At 34.1% G+C, this 14123-nt stretch overlaps 2 protein-coding genes across 3 annotated transcripts; one reads left to right on the top strand and one right to left on the bottom strand.

Moving 5' to 3' along the window:
* Window positions 1-193: 193 nt before the first annotated feature.
* On the bottom strand, window positions 194-2801 carry LOC118444653 (transcription initiation factor TFIID subunit 9-like). Of its 2 annotated transcripts, none has more exons than XM_085661696.1 (3): window positions 2663-2801; window positions 2139-2516; window positions 194-1838 (listed from the first exon to the last, which is right to left on the bottom strand). In XM_085661696.1, exons 1-3 carry the CDS (start codon window positions 2799-2801, stop codon window positions 1696-1698), a joined length of 660 nt encoding a protein of 219 aa, XP_085517822.1. In that variant the 3' UTR covers window positions 194-1695. The 2 variants fall into 2 exon arrangements, with proteins under 2 accessions (XP_085517822.1, XP_035729017.1); XM_035873124.2 differs by having other exon boundaries at window positions 2139-2588.
* On the top strand, window positions 1827-6045 carry LOC118444650 (uncharacterized). Its single transcript, XM_085661694.1, has 4 exons — window positions 1827-2102; window positions 3105-3195; window positions 3556-4350; window positions 4421-6045. The coding sequence occupies exons 2-4, from the start codon at window positions 3179-3181 to the stop codon at window positions 4689-4691; spliced, it is 1083 nt and encodes a 360-aa protein (XP_085517820.1). The 5' UTR covers window positions 1827-2102; window positions 3105-3178; the 3' UTR covers window positions 4692-6045.
* Window positions 6046-14123: the final 8078 nt, after the last annotated feature.

Below are 14123 nucleotides of genomic sequence, written 5' to 3' on the forward strand. Positions count from 1 at the left end.
TTAATTGAAAAGATAGTCGTCGACATTTGCGCCCTCTGAAAGCTAAAGACAAAACTAATGATGCGTATGTGACGTATATACGTATTCATGCCCATATTAAAGGTATCGATAGTTTTCGGCAATTTTCGTTAATCGTCGTCAATCTTCGTCAATTCTAACTAGTTTTCCTGCCATTATTAAACTCGTCGTCCAAGTAAAATGTTACCTTTGTATAATCTATTTTTCATTTTATTTGTAAGTATAATAATCTTATTAGTAATCATCGTTCTTTTTACAGCTTTAAATAATTTCTAGCTAGACTTGTTGTTAATTAATGTATTACAGTGTTTAATGTAAATAATGCAACAAAATTATTAAAGACATAATTCTTAACCTATTTCTATGAAGAAAATCTCATTTTTAAGATTAATTTTAAAGGTTTAATTTAGGATCCCGCTTTTACAAATTTTTTAAAATATTTTAGTTTCTTTGAAAAAAATCGTGTTAAAAAATACTATTTTTTCAGAGAATAGTTTATGCTTAAATACAAAATTGTTCGCCTAAACATTACAAAGATCTTTTTGAGCGAAAAATTTAAAATAATAATAATTAAAAATTTTAGTACTTAAATCTCTGTTTAATATAAACATATTCGATCTTTTCATTAATTTAAGCATTACTGAATTGGTTTTCTTTTGCATTTCAATTAGCGAACATCGAAACTCTCTCTTTTTAAATGTAAAAACTTATAAATTAATATTTAAAGAATATTACGTTCGCATAAACGTTACATAGCTCATAATATATGTTAAATATAAAATAATTTCAATCTAATATTTTAACAGAGTTAAAAAAATTTTGATCGCTCGTTCGTTGACCACATTTAATATTAACAAAATCGAACATTTGATTGACTATGATATTTATCTCGATTTAGTTTTTTTCTTTTTTTTTTTTTCATTCCAGCGAGTAAACATCGAAGATCTCTCTTTACAAACATCTAATATTAAAATATTAATACTTTCGAAAATTTTATAATTATTTAAAAAATATCTATACGGAATACAAGTGCAAATTAATATTTGAACAATAGTGCATTCACTGAAATATTAATTTTTCTCATTATCTTTATTACTATCTTAATCTAATATCACAAATTTAGTATAAAAATTAGAATAAATTAAAAATAGAATAGAATAAATTATTAATTTCAATGATTATAATAATCGTTATCTAACAAGTTTTATGGCTTTAAAATTATCATTAAAAATAATTTAATACTATCATTGTGGTCAGTGTTTGACATTAGTGTGTTAATACTATGGAATACTACGGTGTTATTAATATGATTGAATATATTCATTTTGTTTACTTAATATTATAAACTTAATAAATGATTATTACGTTACAAGGTAATCAAAGCAAAATTTAATGATAATATTTATGCCATCTTAAAAATCACTATAAACACAATAAGTCACATTAAATTCTAATCTCACTATTTGAAATTAATTTCTTGCATTTAATCCAATTAATCAAATAATATACATTATTTATCTCTTTCAATAATTAAAAATTTTCATTTTCTAAAAGCACATGATACGAACATATTAACATATCCGTTTCTTCCTATTGTTCAAATCAAATGTTTTATAATTATATAACGAACAAAACAACAAATATAAATATTATACTATATCTATATTATACTTTTACTTAAACATCATAATTATTATCTTCTCTTTTTCTTTTTACAGAGTCATCCGCTTCTATTTTAATATGTGGCACAGTTTGTCCAGATGTTATTTGTACTTTTGGTTTTGGTATTTGAGCTTTAACCGTGGTTGTGCCTGTTGGTGCTATAAAAGATATAAAACATAAGAAGTTAAAAAAACAAATAGTACTAATATTATTGTAAAATTATTTTGATATATAAATAATACGTTTTATCTTACATATTCGTGCTCTCAATGAAATATGGTAAGACGGGATAGTTGAATGGGATTGAAGGACATGAAAGTGATCTAGGGAATACATATACATATACATGTATATATATATATATATCTATATATATATACATATTAAATTTAAAATATATCGTTTATATCGCTAAACATGCTGTGAGTAATATAAAGTTATATAATTAAGTATTATACCTGTTGAAAATTTTAATACCGGCTTTGGTATAGATATTGTTTGAGTTCGAGCAACAGTAGTTAAAGTGCCTGGTCTTTTGACTATCGAAAGACCAGTCTTACTTCCTTCTACTTTGATCCTGGATTGTACTCCAGATATATTATTACTAACTAATGAATGCATAGGCTTCGAAACAGTTTTCTTTGTAGCATTCTTCAATTTGTAATTTGTTGCATTCAAACAATATCTATCAGGTGGTAACCTTAGACCATTGTTTGGTTTAACGAATGGTAAGGGTATATTATTTTTGGCACGAGCCACATCTAATAATACGTCTCTTGGTGGTGGATTTGTAAAAGTACGTTCCAACTGCATTTTCACGGCCAATCTTACGTCATCTAAATCGGTAAACTTCTTTTTAGCATGATTCGCATATATTCTACTATCGTCTAATATACACGTAACATAACCTAAAAACGCATTAAGAATGAAACAATACATTCTCAAAATTAGAAATTAGTACAAATACAATTAAAACACTTACGATATGTGAATTCAAGTAATTGATTGATAACTTTCGGTTCATAATCCGTGATTCCCATATCTTTCATAATCGACATAATAACTTGAGCGTCTTTCGGAATGTGTTTTACGTGACTCATTGTTTTAGATTTTTCAGTCATTTCATACGAAGGAATAACTGTTGGGAATATCGCTCTATATCTTAATCAAATGTAACAATAAAATACACTTTCTTCTTACATTAACGTTGAGATGCGATCACATATTGTTCACGTGTGAAAGTGTTAAAGATAAAATAACATTGTTGTTACTTGAGAAGATAAACACGCTAAACCAACAATAAACAAATTCCATGGTTGCCACCTAAACTGAAGAAGACGTTATTAGGCTTCCCTTCGTTCATAATGTTTATCATCCTGACAATAATATAAGAATAAACTACACTTTTTCGTTTCTTTTTTTAGTTACTATCAAAATTAAGAAGAAAAGACAAATTTTTATATTGGTACGAGAACAGTTTATGAATTGAGAAGTTGGCATGCCTTATACAATAAGGTTAGGTGTAGCTTATGGAGACGAAGCTTATGCGATGAGTTAGTTGTGTCCGTCTGTTTGTTTTGGGAAAATCTTTGTCTATTGAAAATCTAGGTCTCTCGATAATCCCCTCTTAGGGTAGGGAGTAATAGAATACTCCCACAGTACTCCCTGCTTGTCGTAAGAGGCGACTAAAAGGGATTGTGTGAATGGTGTGTGAATGTTCTCGTACGGCTATTCCTTTCTTTGTTCTTCTGTCATCTATTTCTCTATTCTTTATCTTTCTCTAACTTCCTTCCATTCCTTTCCTTAACTTTCCTTTCCTTTCCTTTCCTTTGGGGAGCTTGCCTCTCAATAATATTGGTACTTTATCATGGATAGTACATCTACAGTCATAAGCGGGCGTGGGAGGGACACCCACGCCACGGCGGTATCAGGTGGTGGTAGGGTAGGCCACCCGCCGTCGTCAACCAGCAACTGCCAGGAGCTCGGGGTAGGCGACCTGGCCCCAGCTCTGGATACTGCATCAGGAAGGGCACCACAGGTAAGCGACCTGGCCTGCGGTGTATCTACTGCGCCAGGAAGGGTAGTAAGGGAAGAAATCCACTTGGAGAAGTGGCAAAGGGCTGCCAGGGCCATTGAGAGCATGCAGCGCTCCGGCTCGATGTCACTTATCCTAGTGAGAATGCACAAATATGCGAGGCTCCTGACCTACTCCTCAGAGGAAGAGGAGTTAAGGGTAGACTTGGCCGGATTGAATAAACAAGGACCGGCAAAGACCCTGGCATCTAGTATAGAGACTGACAGGCTGCTGGAACGCGCCAGGGACTTTATCCTAGAAGCCGAAAAGGGGAGGAGAAAATGCTACAACAACATTGAGGATGAAGCTTCAGAAAGATTGAAACATTGCCATAATAAGGTGCTGGAAGTGATTGAAGTCCTAAGGGAGAGGCTTCAAATTGAAGCAGGTGATCCTACTTCAACCAAGGAGGCCATAGAACTGCGCAATAGGTTGGCGGAATTGAAAGAAAAAAATGCCCGTCTCGAGAAAGAACGTAGGGAACTACTATTAAACTCCTTGGCTGCGAGGAGCCAAACAACGACCCGAGATACTGCAGCTTTTGGTCTTTGCAGAGAACCCTCTGCACTGGTCTCAACATCGGATCGTCATACAAGGTATAGTAACCCAATAGATAGTCGAGCAGATAGTCAAGTCGGTAAGGATACTGACGAAGGCTGTCCGCAGTATCCAACAACAGCTACAGCAGCAGCAGCAGTGGCAGCAGACAACGAATAGAGCAACGACTGGAGCTGATGGGCCACACAAAGGCTCCACCCTCTGTGTTGAGTCCACTCGATCCCCTGACGCAACCCTGACGCAACCTTCGCAAGAGCAGGCGGCCCTCAGTAAAACAAGGAAGAAGAGGAATGGGGCGCAGAGAAGAAAGAAGAGGAGGCAAAGGGAAAGAGAAATAGCTGCATTTTCCCTATCCTGTACTGAGGAGACGACGTACTGAGATGCGCTCCTCCGGGATAGGGAGAACATTAATATAAAGGACTTGGGGATCGACAACATGTGCAGAAGAGACCTCACGGGCGCAGGTACGAGATACAGGGGCAATTGAGAAGGCCGACCTGGTAGCTGAAACCTTGAGCAATGCCGTCTCAGAACCAAGAATTACATGCCCTCTGCGCACTATGCAAGGCGAATGCCGGCTTGGTTCACCGAGAAGGGATACTGGGCGAATATGTACTACGTTTATGCGCGATATCGCCCACCCCCTCTTTCCTCAACGAGTTAGTATTAAGCATTGGGAGGTTTTTTAGTCGGTAGGCGATCCGAACCTGAGAGTATGTTCAGACGGGTTGAATCCAACACTCCCCTGAGTACCGGGCTCAGGGGGCCTATGAAGGTTTTTCCTCCTGACGAAGCAAAAAAAAAAAAAAGGTCTCTCGATAATGTATTTGTTCATCTGTTCATCAATTTAATGAAATATTCGACAATATCGGAGAATCTTCAAAAATCTCAAAAATTATGAATTGAGCTAGAATTATCGAAAAGATATAGGTTAATTATTATTTTTCAAGTTAAATTAGTTGATAAAAGAGAGACGATAGAATTACCGGTCGATTTAGAATTATTGGTAAATTTTTATCTTCAAAGTAGTATAATTTCTCATATGATTTTCTTTAGCATTTTTATAATGTATTATTATTTTTATTGCATAAAAAAGTTTTCTAGCATACATTAAAAATCGATTGTTATGCTATACGTGAAAAGAAATATAACCTATAGAAGCTTATGTATCGATGCGATATTAATATCGATGCAATAGTAATATCGATACATAATATCGTGTTTTCCTATTACATTTGTAGTTTACATTTTGCATATAGATATTATATGCTTGTGGTGTTTCTGAATCGAGTCGCCAGAGGGTATGATAGTCGCACCAGAAGGAAACTGGCAAGCCAATCAGAAAACAGAACAACGATAGCGCATGCTATTGGCCTGAATTTTCAATATAGATAATTTAGTTAAAAACGAATTGTCAGTGTAGATAGTCGCTTTTAAATAAACCGATAAAGTGAATAATATATTCGTGAATTTTCATGGCATTCTTTCGGGAACTTAAAAAAATAAAGGAAAATAAATGTGTCAATGATCTCAATCAACGTGAGCACTTATACGCTACGACTGAAAGGTATTTAAAAGTCTTAATTAATACATTTAGAGAAACATAACAATACAACAAAATTGTTAAACGATCGAAAGTATTCTTATGATTATTTTCGAATTTAACGAAGATATTATCATCATTATTTTTATATTATCTTTATCGATCTTAAGGATCAATGATTTTGATTCATTTAATTCCTAACTCGTTAAATACGATATTGTTCATTAATTTATATTATTACATTTTTATAACAAAAATTATCTCTATCCTATGAATCAATGATTAATTTTTCAATACATTTGTTAATACCTTAGATATTATTCATTTATTATTAAATTGTTTATAAGACGTAAAATATAGTATTATCCTTTAATTTATTATTATATTTTCGAGAATAAGAAAAAAATTGTAATTAATTAATAATCCTTCTCACAAGTTAATGAACTTCACGTGGTGTGATTTAATGATCGATATTATCATCGTTCTTATTTCATAATCAAATTTCGTGTATGATTGTAAACAACGTAAGTACTCTATCATCGTGTTAAATGTTTACTTTTAATAATACATTTTGTCAATACTAAATAATTCCAATTACGTTTGAGTTTCAAGAATGAAATATTATTTTATGATAAATCGTGATACGATAGAACAAAGAGAAAAATTGGTTTAATGTTTACAGTCTCTTTCGACATTTTTTTTTTTGTTTATTTTATTAATCATTGAATCTTTTATCCGTCGATAATATATCGATAACGATGTTGTTGCAGTTTTCTACATTACCAATACACTCAGATAGTTTTAGTTATATCGAATTCCGCTAGAGGATTATTTGTATGATTGAAAAGAAATCGTCGATTAATTTAATTAAAATTAAAATAGATGTTTTATTTCTATGTCTTTTTTTTTCTTTTTTTATTGGATTTTGATAACATTAGCGTTTCATTATATGATATAAGAAATTCATTTAAGTTTTTATTGTCGTATATGTGTGTGAGCATATATATATTATGTATATATATATATAGTAGTATACATAGAGGTTATTTAAAAACTGGTTGAGAATCAAGAAGGACGGTTAACCTCTTTTATTTGATCGAAAGTCAAAGGGTAACTAGGTGCACATTTTGTGGTCCAAGTTTGCTCTTCTCTCGAATGGACAATGGTCGTTTGGTGGGTCATTGAATAAAAAAAAAAAAAAGAAAGAACGTTTTAAAAAGAGAAAAGAAAGAAAGAAAGAAAAGGGAGACAGAATCCCCTTTTGATGATGGACCAGTTTTCTGTTACAGGAAGTGACTCGAGGAACTGAGGATGGTAGAATATATATATATATATATATATATATATATATATATATGTATATGTATATAAGTGTCAAAGGTTAACTGGATTCATTTGGAGACCATAGGCTTGCGTATAATATGGTATGGGCACACACAGCATCACCCTTCTTTATTCCGGATGGACCAGTTTTTCAACAGGCACGTTAGCTATAGTAAAATTTTCAACGTGATTCTGGGACCCGGGCCAGGACCTCGGCACGCGAACTAACAGGTTTCCACGAGAGTTCCTGAATCTGTCGACGATGGAAAATAGATCGTGATCCAGATCAGGTGAAAACTGGTCCACTCTTGGTATGCTCTTTCATTTCTTTTGTAAGTATTGTAGGATTGTTTAGAGATCAAAGTTCATTGTATTGAAATACGTGTATCATTGATACACCTTACTTCGTAAATAACACACGCACGCGATCAGATTTATTTTTAAATATAATACATAATTCAATCGTAAATTGATTGTATATAAGAAAAAAAAAAAAAAGGAATAAGTATGAACAAATGATTGGAAATTAAATCGATTTTTAACAAAACTCAAGAAAGTAATATTTTCGAGGTCGACATTTAACGAGTAAGAAAAAAAATGACGACAAAAAGAATTCGATCGCGTAGAAGTGAGGAAAGAAAGAAAGGAAGAGAAAAAAACAAAAACAAAAAAGAAAAAAAAAAGAAAAAAAAGAGAGAGAAAAGAAATGAAAAGAAAAGAAAAGAAATAAAAAGGATCCTGAACGTTCAATCAAAAGGATGGGAAACAAAGGCCGTTGACATGTGTGTCACGTGATACGCCGAGACCAGCCCACATTGGCCACTTCTTTTACCTGTCCATCACTCGGTTGCTTTTCTAAAGATGAGAAGTCTCGCTTGAAAGAGGACATTTGCGTCCGTACACGAGTTATTGTGCACCTTTATCGTTCCTTTCGTGAGTACTCTTCTAATATAAGTACATACATATCTACATACATACGTACACACATACATATATATATATATATATATATATATGTACTTTGGAACGGATCAATGATATAAGATCGATCATGTAGAAGAAACGTTAGGTAGGATTTTTATAAAAAAATTTCCTTCCATTCTTGCTATCTCACTTTCTTGCCGAGTTAACGCATGTTAACGTTCTCCCTCTCTCTCTCTCTCTCTATCTCATTCTTTCTTTCTTTCTTACTTTCCTTCTTTCTTTCTCTCTTTATCGTAAAAGCTTATTTTTCACAAGAGAGTGAGAAGTTTAACCGCGCTTAAGAAGCGTTTTCTCTCCGTTGGTATCGGTAACGAGGTCGACTCTCTCTCTGCTTCTCGACACTCGAATGGAGTATGAGGTATTCGTAGACGCGTGGTATTACGGGGGACACCCGTATATAGGGAGGGCGTATTTGTTTTACTGCCTGGCTGCCGGCATTGGTTGAGAACGTGCTCCGCATTCTTGAAATCGTGCCACCCTTGTTACGGCATAGACTGTACTCCAACGTTATCCTCACCCCCTTACCAACGGACTTTCTCTCTCTCTCTCTCTCTATCTTTCTCTCTTTCTCTCTCTCTCTCTCTCTCTCTCTCTCTCTCTTTTTTCTTTACCGCGTGGATATACCAGTAGAAGTTGAAGGACCGTCGCCATTCCATCCTTCTCGTTTCTCTCTTTCTTCTTTCCTTCGCTGATCATAAAAATTCTTAACTGTAATATCTCTGTGTTATCTAAAATAGTGCTTGGTTCCTAGGGATAAATTCGTACAGGATTGGATAGTTCGCTTGGCTATAAAAAAAAAAAAAAAAAAAAAAAAAAAAGAAAAAAAAATTAAAAAAAAAGGGAACATAAAAATTCCTATACTTTGTCCTATGATTTGTATCTCGTTAATGATAATGCTTTACTTATTCGATTGTCATTTATCATCATCATCATCATCATCATCATCATCATCATCATCATCATCATCAAAAAATAGAAAAACAAAAGAAAAAGGAAAAGATAAAAATCTTACATTTTGTAAGATATCTTGTCAATGATTAATAATTATCTCAATTGTTTATATTATTTTGATGTATATTTTAAATGAATGAGAAAATGTTCGATATTTTAACGTTCGTCGATAAGAAATATATTTCATAGTTCCTAATGAAAATTTTGTTTAAACGTGAACATTATTGAAGGAAGATTCTTTTATCGTAAACTCATCATAAAATATGAGGTATCTTCTTTTTGCACTTTTTAAATCGTCGATCGTAGATCCCGTCGTCGACAGCTGCGAAATCTTTCTGCTTGATAATAGCTATCAGTTTCTCATCTAAAGTATCTATTGGATATATCGTCGTATATTTGATTTACCGATATATACATACATACATACATATATACATACATATATATATATATATATATATATATATATATATATATGTATGTATTATGTTGCCGACTTCTCTGGATAGAAAGAAAAGAAAATAGAAATAAAAAGATAAGAAAAACAAAAAAAATGGTATTCTTGGACTACTAACGTCGTCGACGACGACGACGACCACGAACTCAAGGAAAGTGAAGTAAAAGGGCTAGGAAAAAGGATGGAATGAAAGTAGAGAGAGATAGAGAGAGAGAGAGAGAGAGAAAGAAAGAAGAAAAAGAGAGTCCGGCATTCCGTGGATCCTAATTTACGGCTAGGATTTCGAACGTTTATGTCTTTCCGATAAGGTCGTTCTCACGGATGCAACGCCTTGCACGGATGGATCTTTCTTTCTTCTTTTTTTACTTTTTATTTTTCTCTTTTTCTTTTCTTTCCTATTCTTTTCTTTCCTATCTTCTCTCTCTCTCTCTCTCTCTCTCTCTCTCTCTCTCTCTCTCTCTCTCTTTCTCTTACTCTTTCTCTTACTCTTTATTTCTTTCCTCGTGTCGCAAGATGTCAGCAAGAAGTTCGTCTTCCAATGTCGTTAACGAGATCGACGAAACGACACTATGTCGATTCGAGAAACGTAAGAAATCTAAAGCCTCGTAAAGATGTTAACGATTTTTCAATGATCTATATACGTCTTTATCATAATCCACGTAATAATATACCTTCCATAAGATATGATATTAATATACAATTGAATTTTTTTTTCCTTCTCTATTCTTCTCTTTTCCTTTCTTTTCTTTCTTTTTTTTTTCATTCTTTTTGTCTTTATTTTTTTTTTTTTTAATTTCATTTTCTTTTTCTTTTTTTTTTCCTTTTCTTTTCTTTCTTCTTTCTCTTCTTTCAGAACCGATCAATCCCGGATATCGATAATATTTATTTAAAAGTAAGGAACCACCGGAGATGCGATAAAATTGGAAATTTTCTACTCTTTCCGTCCACGGGATAGAGGGGTGTTAAATTCTCTGTGAGATTCGATTGGCCAACGCTTTGGCGGTGGGCATACATTTCCCGTCCGGAAGATACGGTATGATGGTTTTGCTCGTGTTATTTCTTTCGCGAGGACATCTTTTTTATTTCCTTCTCTCTCTCTCTCTCTCTCTCTCTCTCTCTCTCTCTCTCTCTCTCTCTCTCTCTCTCTCTTTTTCTCTGGCGTTTATTTAGATCTTTTAGATATTTTACACATAGTTAATCTACATACCTATATACTTATATCTATTCGTAAAAGTAACTTTAAATCGTAATACAGTATACATATATATCTATATACTCGAACAATCGTGTTACTCGTAAGGAAAAAAAAAAGAAAAGAAAAAAAAAGAAGACAATATAATATAATTACTATTAACTATATTCAATCTATTTTTATTTCTGTATTAGATTTAAAATAATTATATATGTATATATGTATATGTACTTAGATATAGTTACATAGAATGCGTTATATAATGAGGATTTAAGAAAGATGGTGGTCGATCGACGACCTCTCTAATTTATTCAAAGTGACATTCGGAATCGTCGACGCATCATGTGGTCTGTGACCTGATAATCGGATAAAGCTCGTTAATAATTGCTGGACTATCTGACTCTTAACGTTGGCCGACACGATAGTAACCGAAATATTCCCATAAATTTTCGTCGTTTTGGAAGAGTATGTAGCTTATTATAGATCCCTATAAATTAAATTATCTCAAGATATGAGAAAATAACAAAAAAAAAAAAAAGAAAAAAAGAAAAAAATTTGCCAATTGCAATGATGATTGTCACAATTATTTATGTGGTTTCTATTTTTTTTCTTTCTTTCCTTCCATCTTTCTTTCTCTCTCTCTCTCTCTCTCTCATTGAGAATAACTCTATCTAAACCTACTTTGTAAGGAATATATATATATGTATATATATATATATATATATATATATATATATATATATATATATATTGCCCGTGATAGATTTTAACGTAATCGAAATTCCAAGGAAACGGCGCGTAACCAACAAGCAACATCGACGTTTGAAAAAGTATCGTCGTTTCGTGTCTTTTTACTTTTCGACCACTATCCCGAGTAAACTCGAGAAGGGGGTGATAGAGGTAGGGGCTTACGGGATGAGGGGAGGAAGAGGGGGGAGGATATGGAAGAGGAGTAAAAGGGAAAAGTAGAGGAGGAAGAGGAAGTAGGATGGTCAGAATTTATAGCGTCTTTGGGTTGCGTCTGTGAGAGGAAGGAAAGGGATGAGACGCAGGGAGGGGGGAGGGGCAGGCGGGCGGGCGGGAGCCACCCCTCAGAGACTCAATGTTTTCTAGAGGGAAAGTCGGAAGTCGAGTCGAACCCTGGCCAGGACTAGCCGTATCCCATACGTCTTGCTAACAGACTGGATAGGTTTGGTCACGATCGTTTGGAAATGAAAAAATTGTATAAAATCATGTCGACGTGTTATCGGTATAATTTTATTAAGAATAATTACGCAATGAAAATGAAATGATATTATTATTGTTATCGTTTCTTAATTAAATCTAGAAACGTGGATATATTATTTTTGAAGATACCGAACGATGGACAATTCGTAAACGTTATCGTCTAGATTTAGTTGGACGAGTACGGCGGGTCCCTCCATTTTCCGAATGGACTTCTGACCCCACCATCCCTCCGTTCGTGGCTCTCGGGGATGCTTTTTATTAGACTACGGTAGGATCAACCGATATAGAGAAGGTACCTTGTGCGTTCGTGAATATATGTGTGTTTATATTGTGTAGTAGTATCTATTTGTGTGTCTGGATGTCTGTGTGTCTATGTTTGTGTCTGTGCGTGCCTTTGACTATATAGAGGCCTATTCCTATACGAACTAGTAGTGGCCATGTTCGGGACGAAGGGACAACCCCATTCGCTAAATTAACTGCGTTAGATCCGGACCTTGAAATTCTTTACGCTTTCGTCGACCTTACGACGGCCATTTTACGCAGTTTATCTCGAAAACTCGAAACGTCCCTATCGTCACCCTAAATATTCTTAAGCTTTTCGGACTTGCGATGGAAAGAAAAAGAAAAAAAGAAAATAGGAAGTGGGGGAGGAAGAAAGTAATTCTCTAGATCTATAAATAGGACTTTGATGTATTTATTCGATTTATGCTCGTTCAATTCTTCATGACAAATGTTTGAATGTAAATGTTCGATCATTTTCTTTTCTTTTCCTTTTTCTTTCCTCTTCTAACGAAATTAATCTTTTTCAGTTTCTTTCTTTATTGGTTTTTTTTTCCTTTTTCTTTTTTCTTTTTCTTTTTCTTTTTTCCTTCTTTCTTTCTAATGTCTCACGCAACGAACACAAATAACAAATTTTATATTTATCATTATTATTAGTAACTTGAGAAGTAACGAGCGAAGGAGGTAAAAGAATCAAAGAAGAAAACAATTATGATCGAAGCTTGTTTGATGCTCGAGAAAGGAAACGAAAAAAGAAGAAAAAGAAAAGAAAAAAAAACAAGAAAAAAAGAAGGAAAAGAAAGAGAAAAACAGAAGCGGAAAAAAAAAGGTTAAAAGAGAAAAAAGAAGAGAAAGAAGTAAAACGCGCGTTAAGTCACCTTGAAGTTTTCAAAAGTAGAGAAAGTGTATAATGCGAGAGAAATTTAAGTAACGATTTCCTTAAGAAACTTCCGCGCGACGAAGAGACTTTTAAAGGCGAACGCCCGAGATGGTGTCTTAATCGAGTCCGCTTATGTTTGCTAAATCTTTCTTCGTGTTTTCTTAAAGTACTGAGCAATAAAGTGAGAGGGATGAAAAAAAGATTAAGATACGATAAGATTATATAGCAACGAAAGAAAGAGAATGAGAGCGTCGTTAACATCGAGACGAAAACGTACATCGACGTACAGATAAATAGAATTCTTACTGTGATAAGAAAACGATCGTCTTCCGTTTGAATTCTCAAATTGGTGGTATCAGAGAATTGACTCTATTCTGAGAAGTAGAAAATCGGACAGTGCTTTTTCTCTCTCTCCCTCTTTCTCTTTCTATTTTCCCTATATCGCGAAATCTTTCGATCGCCGGTCCATCCTAAAGGTGGAACATCCATCTGTCTTTGATAACTTTCTGAATAGGTGATCACGTAAAACTGATTTAGCAATTTGCCCGTTCCCTAGCGCCGCGATCTTAGTTCAAATTGAGTATAGTCCAAGTCTTACTCGGGTGAACCACTACTAATCCAATTCCCGAGATCCCAAGACGTCCTCGATGGGCGGAAGGGAGAGAAATGGAGAGGACGAAAGAGAAAGAGCCAACGAGAGAGAGAGGGAGAGAGAGAGAGAGAGAGAGAGAAAGAGACTTTGCGGATAGACGAAGCTCGAAAGAGCTGTTCGAAGTGAGAAAGAGAGACAGATAAATAGATGGATAGATGGATGGATAGATAGATAGATAGATAGAATGACAAGTAAGGGAAGAGGAAGAAAAGAGAGAGAGAAAGAGAGAGGGAGAGAGTGAGAGAGAGAGTATAATATCGTCTATGCAAATAGCCTTTGGACTTAGACCGACTGAATATACTTTAGGGTTGGCAGCTCGAGTT

This window comes from Vespa mandarinia, chromosome 15 (assembly GCF_050613455.1).
Source record: "Vespa mandarinia isolate Hongniang chromosome 15, ASM5061345v1, whole genome shotgun sequence".
Taxonomy (NCBI): Eukaryota; Metazoa; Arthropoda; class Insecta; order Hymenoptera; family Vespidae; genus Vespa; species Vespa mandarinia.

Coding starts and splice junctions, on each gene's coding strand:
- LOC118444653 (XM_035873124.2), bottom strand. CDS start 2,801: ATGACTGAAAAATCTAAAACAATGAGTCACGTAAAACACATTCCGAAA. Junction 2,589..2,662: donor ATTACTTGAATTCACATATC/GTAAGTGTTTTA, acceptor ATGCGTTTTTAG/GTTATGTTACGTGTATATTA. Junction 1,839..2,138: donor GGTATTAAAATTTTCAACAG/GTATAATACTTA, acceptor TATCTTTTATAG/CACCAACAGGCACAACCACG.
- LOC118444650 (XM_085661694.1), top strand. Junction 4,351..4,420: donor ACATCGGATCGTCATACAAG/GTATAGTAACCC, acceptor GGCTGTCCGCAG/TATCCAACAACAGCTACAGC.